At 35.8% G+C, this 10,893-nt stretch overlaps 1 protein-coding gene across 1 annotated transcript in view; it reads left to right on the top strand.

The window, feature by feature from the left end:
• LOC136818473 (prolyl endopeptidase-like) overlaps positions 1–6,704 on the top strand; it is a 17,930-nt gene extending 11,226 nt beyond the window's left edge. Inside the window, exons 11-16 of the mRNA XM_067074807.1 lie at positions 2,549–2,728; positions 3,734–3,847; positions 4,958–5,106; positions 5,681–5,893; positions 6,255–6,302; positions 6,613–6,704. Of these exons, the coding sequence (XP_066930908.1) occupies positions 2,549–2,728; positions 3,734–3,847; positions 4,958–5,106; positions 5,681–5,893; positions 6,255–6,302; positions 6,613–6,670 (762 nt within the window). The 3' untranslated portion in view covers positions 6,671–6,704. The remainder of the gene's footprint in view (positions 1–2,548; positions 2,729–3,733; positions 3,848–4,957; positions 5,107–5,680; positions 5,894–6,254; positions 6,303–6,612) is intronic.
• Positions 6,705–10,893: the final 4,189 nt, after the last annotated feature.

Below are 10,893 nucleotides of genomic sequence, written 5' to 3' on the forward strand. Positions count from 1 at the left end.
TACTAATAGTACCAATACTAATAATAATAACAATAATACGGGATTTAGTTTGTATAAACGACTGGAAGAATCCGGTGTTCCAACCTTATAGATACAGGGGCTAGCTACGCAGAAACTTGCGTAGCGAGAAAACAATTTATCAAGCATAACAACAAACGCTCAAAACGAAATCAACTCAAATGAAAAACTTTCAATAAACAAATCCACACATATTTTTTTTCTCAAGAATTATTTTGAGCAGGAAAAAATTATAATTGCAATATTGACACTTTTCTTTTGTTTGGAGCTAGTGCACAAAGGTTTCTAGACGACTAAAATTGTTCCATTCATTATTTTTTGCTTTATTTCTACTATGTATAAATTAGTCGTCTAGCTTGCTAGACTATAACGAAGAGGAAATTTCTTACGAATCGTGTAGTTATCAAAATTGATTGATATTTTTTATGCTGGATCAGATTAACATTCTTTGAGCACATGCAGTCGTTTAGAAATCGAGTGTCCCTCCCCGGGGATTACTAGGCCTCTGCTCGTCTTCTAGCGAAAAGAGTTTCTTTGCTAAATATACAAAATTTATAAGACCATAAGGCTTCGATGGCCAAAATGTTAAGAACATTATAAGGCTTCGCAGACTCTAAAACAGCCAATTTGTTAGGAAAATGGACAAAAACACATAAAAAGTGGGGAAATAAGAACATGTGAAGAACATTTTTTAAGTTTGAAACTTTAAAAGTTAAGCGAGAACAACTATAAAAAGGCTTCAAAATTTTTTGATCATGTTCTTATAAAAAAACGTGTATATAGGAAGTATATCTATAGAGGTCTGCGATTCAGACTAGGAATTCAAAAATACGACTCTAGAGAGTAATATGATCCATCGAGATTCAGGTCCTATTATTCGAGTTATCTCAGTGAACACTTTTTCGCGAGACCCAGATAGAGACCCAGCAGCACCCCTTAAGCCCCTTAACGCAATCATTCCGAGTTTTAAGGGTGGACTTTTTTGATAAATGCATTGTAAGGGTGGAAATTCCAGCAAATCCAAGAAATATCGCAAAAATATGCCCGAAAATTCTGATTTTTTTACTTTTAAAAAGTTGGAAAATTGAGAAAAATCACTGTAAGGGTATGGATTTCACCGATTTTTGCTGCACTGTATTAAAGGGTGCGATTCTAAAAGCAAATTTTTTTCGCCGCACATACCGTCAGTTGGTAAACCCACTGCCCCATTTTCAGCTTAACCCCTTAAAGTTTTGAGATGGCCAGTAAAAAAAGAAAATGAAGGAGAATGTTTGAAATTTTAATTCGAATTATTCTTGAACTAGATACCGAGTGGGATTCGAACTTGGGATCTCTCAGATAGATTGAGTTGAACATCAGTTTGATTGGCAGGCTGTCAATCATCAAGACAAGTTGTCAATTAGTTTGATTGATAGGCTGTCAATCATCAGGACAAGTTGCCAATCATCTTAATGAGGATTTAAAATGTTAAAAGTCAGTAGGTCATAGTTTAGCAGACTTTTATAGATATACTTCCTATAATCACGAACAGGGAAAATTTTTAACAGCCTCAGTTAACACGCCAAGAAATTTTAATTCAAGTGGCTTTTTGAATTTCTTTCTCTGTACCACCAGCAAAGAAGCGTAGCACCCAAAAAGTCATTTTACATAGTTTCTTTTTATACAAATTATATAAATCGAAAAGAGCCTTGTTATTCTTAAAATTTTCTCAATTTTGTTCCTTAGAATATTCTTAAGTTAAGTTTCAAGAGATTCTTGAATTTTAAAAGAAGGGCAATAAAACTTTTTTTAGATACCGGGTGTCCCAGAAAAAAGTTCCCCTCTTTGAGATGATTTTTTTCGAAAAGTATTGGGAATTTTGGAAAAAATCTTTTTGCATCGTAAAGAGGAAAGGCTAGCTTAAATTTTGATGTATCATACATTAAATTCTGATCAATATTCAAAAAGTTACAAAGAAAAACCTTTTTTGTGATTTCTAAAAATCGTCAAAAAACGTCAAAAACAAGGGTATCAAATTAGGCCTTTTTTAATGTTTTTGCAGAATTTTTTATTGAAAAATTGCCAAAAATTGCCTTATTTTTTCAGCTCTTCATATCATTGTTTTACATTTTATGAAAATTATTTATTGAAACCATTATAACTATTGACGAAGTCGTAAAACTCTTAAAAAGAGTGTCATTATCGAATTAATTGCTTAAAATTTGATACCCTCGTTGTTGACCATTTTTGACGATTTTCTGAAATCACATAAAAAGTTTTTTCTTTGCAACCTTTTGAATATTGATCAGACTTTTATGTATGATACATCAAAATTTAAGTTCGCCTTTCCTCTTTACGATGCAAAAAGATTTTTTCCAAAATTCCCAATACTTTTCGAAAATATTCGTCAAAAAGGGGGACTTTTTTCTGGGACACCCGGTATAATATAATCGAGATAGATAGATATAATCGGCTCATTTTCTTATTCTTTTAAAAAAGGATTCTTGTAAAGAGAAAGCTCAGTAACGGTCTTCTTTTTTTCTTTTTTCAGCATGAGATATACCTTCATCGACTGGATAGCGGTGAACGATACAAACGTATCGATTTGGATGTGGGTGCAATTGGTGGTTTCTCCGGTCGCCGAGAGCACACGGAAATGTTTTACACTTTTGCATCGTTCTTAGTACCTGGTGTTATTTATCGATATGATTTCAAAACAAATGAACCAGAGGTATTTTCATTTTTCAATTTTTATTCCTTTTGCCTATAGATCATTTATGATCACAGATTTCTCATACAATGGACTCTCGCTAATTCGAACTTCTTTTACTCGAATCTCTCTATAACTCGAATTCATTCTTGGTTCCCGTCAAGGAGAAACCCTTATAAAATACTTTCTATTATTCGAATCCTTCTCTAATTCGAACAAATTAGACTCTCCACTCGAGTTCGAATTATAGCGAGGGTTAAACTGTATAAAACACTAGATGAGGCTACTCTGTCCCTAGCTGAAACAAAATAATGTGCCATCTTTGCTGAATACCGTTCTCTCGTCTCCTCGTTTCCCGCCAAGTCAGTTGTTTGTTCTAATTGAACAAATTGCCGGTACCGAACTGGTTTATTACTGTGGTCTACTCAGCAAAGATGGCGCACTGTTTTTCAACTAACGTAGCTTGAGAAAAACAGGGTAGCTCTAACTATCTTATGTTTTATATAAGGAATGGTAAGATATTTTGAGAGGGAGATACCTGTGTATTTAATGTATCTCCTTACATTTGCTTACATAAAATTTTTGAAACAAAAGAATGAACAACTTTTTCTCCCTTCTGGTTAAGGTTATAAAAACATTTTGTTAATTCTGCTTCGTCAGCATAATAGGCGCGCGCCTTCTTTAAATATCGTTAAATAGTCTGCGTTTTGTTTTATTTTGTAGATTTATTACGAATTTGAGAAAAAGACAGAGAAGTAGCTCTATCTAGTGTTTTATATAAGATATCTTTGCTTGTGATACTGTGTGCAAGGAAACGCTAAAATATAATGAAGAAGAGATATCTGTGTTAAATACTTGTGCGCGTTTTGTTTTATTTTGTAGATTTATTACGAATTTTAGACAGAAACCAGAGTAGCTCTATCTAGTGTTTTATATAAGATATTGTATGTTTGTGATACTGTGTGCAAGGTAACGCTAAAATATGGCGAAGAAGAGATATCTGTATATCTGTGTATTATTTTGTAGGTGTATTACGAGACAAAGATCGAAGGATTCGATGCATCACTATATGAAACTAAACAAATCTTCTTCAACAGTAAAGATGGAACACGGATACCCATGTTCATCTTCTACAAAAAGGTAAATTGTTCGCCTTCTTCCCGGGGGGGGGCTGGGGTACCTAGGCAAGTGAAGGTACGGGTTTGTGCCGTGGCCCTTAAGGGTGCCTTTTTGGAATCTGGCAGTCCCTGTAAGGGTTGGAAAAGTCATTATTAAATTGATAGACCTTTTCTTAAATTACGTCACGAACATCGCTTGCCTCGTATTCAAACAATATCCACTTTGATCATATCCCTTGAGACATTAAATGATTTTTTTATAAATAGAAAGTAGTTGTAATAGAATCTGCTGGGAGCTAATCACCATGGCAATAATTTCAAAACGAGGCAAAAGATGTTCGTGACGTAATTTATGAAAAGGTCTATTTAATATCAGTCCCACTAAGGGTCAGAAATTTCAATTTTTTTGCCCCTAAAAACATTGAAATTTGGTCAAATTAGCCCCAATAAGGGTCGTGAAATTCATAAAAAATTTTCTTTTTTTCTCCCATCTTTTTGTCCCGTTAAATGTCTGAGGGTCGAACGTTCGACTCCGTTTCGACCCCTTATCCTGTGAACCTAAAAATTTTTGTTTAGACTGGAGTTGTTTATCATCCGTGTAATACGATACGATAATTGTTGCGGGATAATATTAGTTCTTATAACCGAATAGAAAACATAAAACATGAGACATAAATAAGCATGGATTCGTAACAGACTCTGTCCAGGTTGGCGCAACGCTTCGATCTTTCTAATTAATCCAGATTTGGGGTGGATATTAAATGAGCTTATGAGCGCGCTGATTCGCTAAAGCAAAATAACCGCACCAAAATCAACTGTCAATCATATACGTCAACAATGTATAAACATTAGAACCCAGTCGCTTTTACTTTCGTTTTCAATCAAAAAGCAACCTGGTTGTTTTAATTGAACAACCAGGGCAGATCTTCACATTCGCCATATCTCTTTAGAGCAGAGCGTGGTATGTGCAGAATGGATAATCTGTTATGAACTTACAAGGTAGAAAATTTGTACCTTTATGGGTTATAATTAATCGGGTAATAACTTCGTCGGAGAGAGAGTTGTCTTCTTTTACCAAAATGTTAAACTATTCCTCATTTTCTCTCGACATTATAAAATATTTTACTTCCAGGGCATAACGTTAGATGGCAACAACCCCTGTATTTTGTACGGTTATGGAGGGTTCAACATTTCAGAGACGCCTCGTTTCAGTATCACAAGAACCATCTTTGTCAGCAACTACGACGGAATATACGCTGTAGCCAATATCAGAGGTGGAGGGTGAGTTTCGATGGATTTTATTGCCTTGAATCATTTTTTAGAAGTGTTAAAAGTTCTTCCGTCTTAGTGAAGTATGTAGTGAAGAGGTTTCAAAGCTCTGCGCAATTCACCGAAATTTTACAAATCCTTTTAGAAACTTTATAAAAGAGCATTTGACTAGGAAACGGCCGGGAAAAAAACATTTTGTCCGCTAATCAGATGTGGTCGCCTTTTAGAGTGACTGCTAATTGGAGGTTCTACTTTATATGCTTAATCATTGTGTAAACCCTATTTACCGTCTGCTTTGACCATCATTGATCATAACAGTCGCTGACAGTGATTTTTAGAGCACTTAAAGCACACCAAATTTGCCGGCCAGCTTTGAAACTCTCCATGCAAGTCAGTCATTTCAGTAGACTGGAGTCGTTTATAATGCGTGTAATACTACTGTATAGGTGTTATATGATAATACGATTATTGTTCTAAAATTTGTTCCCTCCATTACTTTTTGCTTTATTGCTACCATATGTCTGAATTAGTCGTCTAGCTTGCTAGACTATCATTTCAGTTGTATGTTTTTATTTTTCATTTTCAGTGAATACGGTGAGAAGTGGCACAAAGACGGATCCCTGAGCAAGAAACAAAATTGCTTTGATGACTTCATTTCTGCCGGGGAATATCTTATCCAAGAGAAATACACTTCCAAAGACAAACTTTGTATCACTGGTGGTTCCAACGGTGGCCTATTGGTTACAGCAGTGGCCAATCAGCGCCCTGATCTCTTCAAATGCGTAGTCGCACATGTCAGGTGGGAAATCTCAAAATTTAATTGCATCCTCGATCTTTAGGTTATTTAAGATTCAGTGTTCAAAGTCTTTCGGCTTGGACGGATTTTCGTCTGAATAAAGTTCGAACAAAGGCAAATCTATATATTCAGCTAAATTTCAAATAATCAAATATGAAGAAGTCCATTTTTTCGTGTGACAAGAAAAACTTTGCTTTGACCGATCAAGACTGGGATGGATTTGACAGCACGGCTGCACTTATATAAAAACCAACACAAAGGAACATATTTTATTGAGAGTTCTTAATCCCCTTAATCCCTCTTAAAAATGCCGTTTCCGCCCTTCCCTGCTACCTCTTTTAACTGCGTGAACTTTAAATTTCAGTGTGTGCGACATGTTGAAGTTTCACAAATTTACCATTGGACATGCGTGGTAAGGGTATTTTTCTTCTTATTTTTCATCTCTTTTTCGAAATGTCTCGTCATATTGGTACATGTAATTCATACATTAATGTGAGAAATTTTTGCGATTTAGGGAATTTCAGCGAATTCGCGAAATTAATAGAATCTGGAAGTCTGTTCTCGATATAAAATAAAGCTCAAAACCTTTTAAAAACTTTAATTAAACCGATCCTTTTTTATGGGTCCGAAACCCGGAGTACAGCTTGACCTATTTTCTACCATTCCCATCCAGTAGTTTGAAAGCATATTCTGAATATGTTCTGTTTCTCATCTTTCGACAGGATCACGGATTTCGGATGCGCCGACAAGAAGGAAGATTTTGAATACCTTATCAAGTAAGTAAAATAGTCTAATAAAACTACAGTAACTCAAAAAAGGCTGTGGCTGAAATTTCCTTATGGGCTCAAGAACCACAAAAAAAGCTTCAGTTGATTTGAAACTTTTTCTTCACCTTTTTTTTAATTAAAAAAAACTTAATCGCTTTTCAAAATTAAAAAAACTTCAAGAATCGCGAGACTCATTACGATTTATGTGATTATCATTTAAAGATCTGAAAGTTGTATGCTCCTTATATATGACGTGCCGCGCGTTGCAAAATTAAAATAACGAAAGGAGCTAGATCTTCGCTTCATCGCGTAAATAATTTTTAATTTTTCGCTTTAATAGTTTCAACCTTTCGCGTCAATAATTTCTAACTTTTCGCTTCAATGTATTTAACACTTTCGCGTCAATAACTTCCAACTTTTCGCTTCAATATTTTTTGAACTTTTCGCTTCAATGTATTTTACTCTTTCGCGTCAATACGTTACAACTTTTCGCTTCAATATTTTCAACCTCTCGCGTCGATAATTTCTAATTTTTCGCGTCAATAATTTCAAATTATTCGTGTCAAAATTTTTCAATTTTCGCTTCAATAATTTCCAACTTTTCGCTTCAATGTTTTTAAACTTTTCGCTTCAAGTTTTTTTAAACTTCTCGCGCTTCTAAAAAAAGACTGAGACCTAAAAAATCTATGACGTAAGTTTTTCGCGGGCTAGCCCAGTCCTCAAGGCTAGCTCCGTCCCCTGTGCTTGTGCAAACTACACCACGTGCAGGTAGTCGAAAGAAGAGTCTGGCAGTCAGTTCAATGCAAAATCTCGTATTACCATATTTGGAAGAAACCATTGCGTAATGTTATATAAATGTACTACATCACATATAATGCGCATGCGTAAACTTTAACCACAAGCGATTATTACACGCGATGATATACCACAAAATGAAGACGAAGGGGTGGACACTCTTAACGGTCGGGGATGTGGAGGTTCCTTATAAGAAACATTTTTTATAGGAATATCGACTTTTTATAAGAAACATTTCTTATAAATATCGATGTTTTATAAGAAACATTTTTTATAAGAATATCGATCATTCCAGTTAGGGTTAGGGTTGGAGACCCAAACAATAGCATAATTAGTATAATTATGCTATTAATGATGTAATCTTTACTATACGAGATTTTTCATTGACCGCCCTCTTTTACTTTAATCTGACAATGAGGAGAAGACCCTTTTGTGCATCATGACTTGATTGGGCCATTCCTTAAAATTTATACAGGGGTATTGATGATATCTTTTTTCACTACGTACCCCCCCCCCCCCCTGGAAATTTTGAATAACAAATTATCCCCTGGAAATCAGGGGTAGACCCTCCTGGAAAGAGAAATTTAAAAAAGGGGGATGAAAATAAGTATCCAGACGATCCCAATTGAACGGAATGGACGATCGAACCAAATCGACCGATTGAGATTCTAGGTATGGTAAAGTTCGGTTGGTTCGATTGCCATTTTACCAGACGGTGTCAATCGAAGGAATCGAACGCCGAATCAATCGAACGCAATTGAACGCAATCGAATAATTGCAATTCGATTGTCGAAAGCAATCGAATCGCAATCGAATATTACCCAGGATTTGCTGTTCGATTGCTTCGATTACGTTCGATTGTATTCGATTACGTTCGATTGATTCAATTGTATTAGATTTCATTCGCTTTAGTATGGTACTTAAGCGCTCGGCCGCCCACGCTAAGAAGCTCTTAACAGAGTGATCCAATTTAATTTAATCGCAATCAAACTCATCGTACACAATCGTAATCGAACGATATCGAAGATTAATCCAATGTAATTGACCATCAATCGAACCAATCGAACATAGTCAACAATCAAAGGAACCAATCTAACCTTACTCGAACGCAATCGAATATTACCCAGGAATCGGCCGTTCGATTGAGATTCGATTACGTTGGACAATCGAATCGCAATTATTCGATCGCGTTCGATTACGTTCGATTGGTTCGATTGCGATTTTTGTTCGAAGTTGTTCGATTGACACCGTCTGGATTTTAGCGTTCGATGTTTGTTCGTTGTCCGTCGATTACGTTCGATGTCTCCAATCGAATCAATCGAATCTGAAAATAGCGGTAATATTCGATTGAGTTTTGATTGCGTTCGACAATCAAATTTCAATCGATTAATTGCATTCAATGTTGCTCGATTGGTTCGATTGTCGATTCCGTTCGATTGAGACCATCTGGAAGTATTGAAGTCAGTTTATGAATAGAGAACCCCCTGCTGGAAACCTTCAATAACCCCTCTTGGAAAATCTGAAGAAGGAATAAAAACCCCTTGGAAAACCTTGCTAGGAAAAGTTTGTCTATACCCCTGATGGTGTGGTTTGAAAATGGAATAGCCCATTGAGACCACTTGAGCAAAAAGGTTTAATTCCTGGGTTAGTCTCTAAAAGGCTCCCAAAATCACGAAAACAAAAAATTTTTCTCTCAAAGGGTCACGATTTCCAAAAATTTTGACCAAAATTGGAAAAAATTGACCAAAATTTAGGAAAAAGTCTCAAAGGGTCCCAAAATCATCATTGGCTCTCAAAGGGTGGGTCAATTTTCGATTTTCCGCTCGGACATACCCGTTACCTCATAAACCTAATACCACCCCCGGGGCTATGGACCTTTATATATGAATGTCTTGTTGCCAATTAGTAGGCCAGATTGGTGTAATTATTGTGCAAATTTGGAACAAAGCACCCAATTTGGACCAGGCATGCCTAATACTCTATCTATGGATTGATATTAGAAGGGCTGCTCAGAATAAAATTAAGGGTAGCCCTTATTTCTGGACCCGTTTAGGGAAAACCTAGGCTAAAGCTCGAAGGGCCCCATTTTTATGGAAATTTCAAACTCATTTTAGGCCAAAACCAATTACAGAATCTGAAAGCTCTCGAAAAACTATATACTGTTTTTAAATAAACTCCCCTAAAGGGGTTGTAAAAAATTGAACTGAAAGTTTGCAATATCTTGTCAAACTTTTTTCTTTCTTACTAGATGTAAAAACTGAATAGCTTAAAGTGTTGTCGGTTTTTAGTTTATGACCCGTGCCCTAGAAGCTGAAAATTCTGCATGTAGAAATGAGTAGTTCTGGAAACTCTATAAATAAATTGTTTGATCATATCCTACGACTAACTGATGAAAGTGACAGACGATTCAATGAACCTACTAAGAAAGTTTGTAAATATATGTTATCAAGAATGAACTTTGCTATAAGCACAGTCAAGCTCTTAAATTCCACATCAAATGTATCAGAGAATGTAATCATGAGTTTAGAAGACAAGAAAAAGCTAAATGATATTGAACCTCATTTGATTGCACTTAAAGACTTGTGGGTGGAAAAATATTTATCCTCTCAGAATGAACAACAACCAGATTTTAGCAATTATTCTGCAAGTCTCAAATACACTGGTTTACGTGGAAGACCATCTGTTATTATTGACATTGCTCAAATTCAGGCCTTAAGGAGCTATCATTTTAAATGGAATCAAATTGCTAAAATTCTATGTGTTGATCGGACAACAGTTTGGAGGAGGCTTAAAGAAATGGGCTATGATTTTGATAATGAACGTTTCTCTGACATTTCAAGTGATGAACTTAATACACATGTACAGGACATAAAAAACAATCACCCTCTTGCTGGAGAAAGAATGGTAATTGGGTTTCTTCGTGCAAAGGGAATAACTGTTCAAAGATGGAAAGTCAGGGAGAGTATTCACATCATAGATCCTCTTAATTGTGTCACAAGGTGGTTGGAAAAAAATCCACGCTGGATATACAGTGTTCCTGGTCCCAACAGCCTCTGGCATAACGATGGCCTCCATAAATTAATTCGCTGGGGCATAGTTATCCATGGCTGTATCGATGGTTTTTCAAGGATGATCACCTCACTTATTTGTGCCTCAAATAATTATGCTGAAACAACTTTGTCTGGATTTTTGGAAGGGGTAAAAAAATATGGTCTACCAGCCAGAGTTAGAGGGGATAAAGGCGGAGAAAATATTGGTATTCTCAGATTTATGAGGGAAGAACAGGGCTATGAAGGTGCTTATATTCAAGGAAAGTCAGTTCACAATCAAAGGATTGAACGTCTTCATTATGACACAACCCACTGTGTTCTTAGTCATTTCAAAGCTATTTTTTACCATCTTGAAGAAATCTTGGAGTTAGATATGTCTTCTGAAATTGAT

This window comes from Clytia hemisphaerica, unplaced genomic scaffold (genome assembly GCF_902728285.1).
Source record: "Clytia hemisphaerica strain Z4C2 unplaced genomic scaffold, Clytia hemisphaerica genome assembly, whole genome shotgun sequence".
Taxonomy (NCBI): domain Eukaryota; kingdom Metazoa; phylum Cnidaria; class Hydrozoa; order Leptothecata; family Clytiidae; genus Clytia; species Clytia hemisphaerica.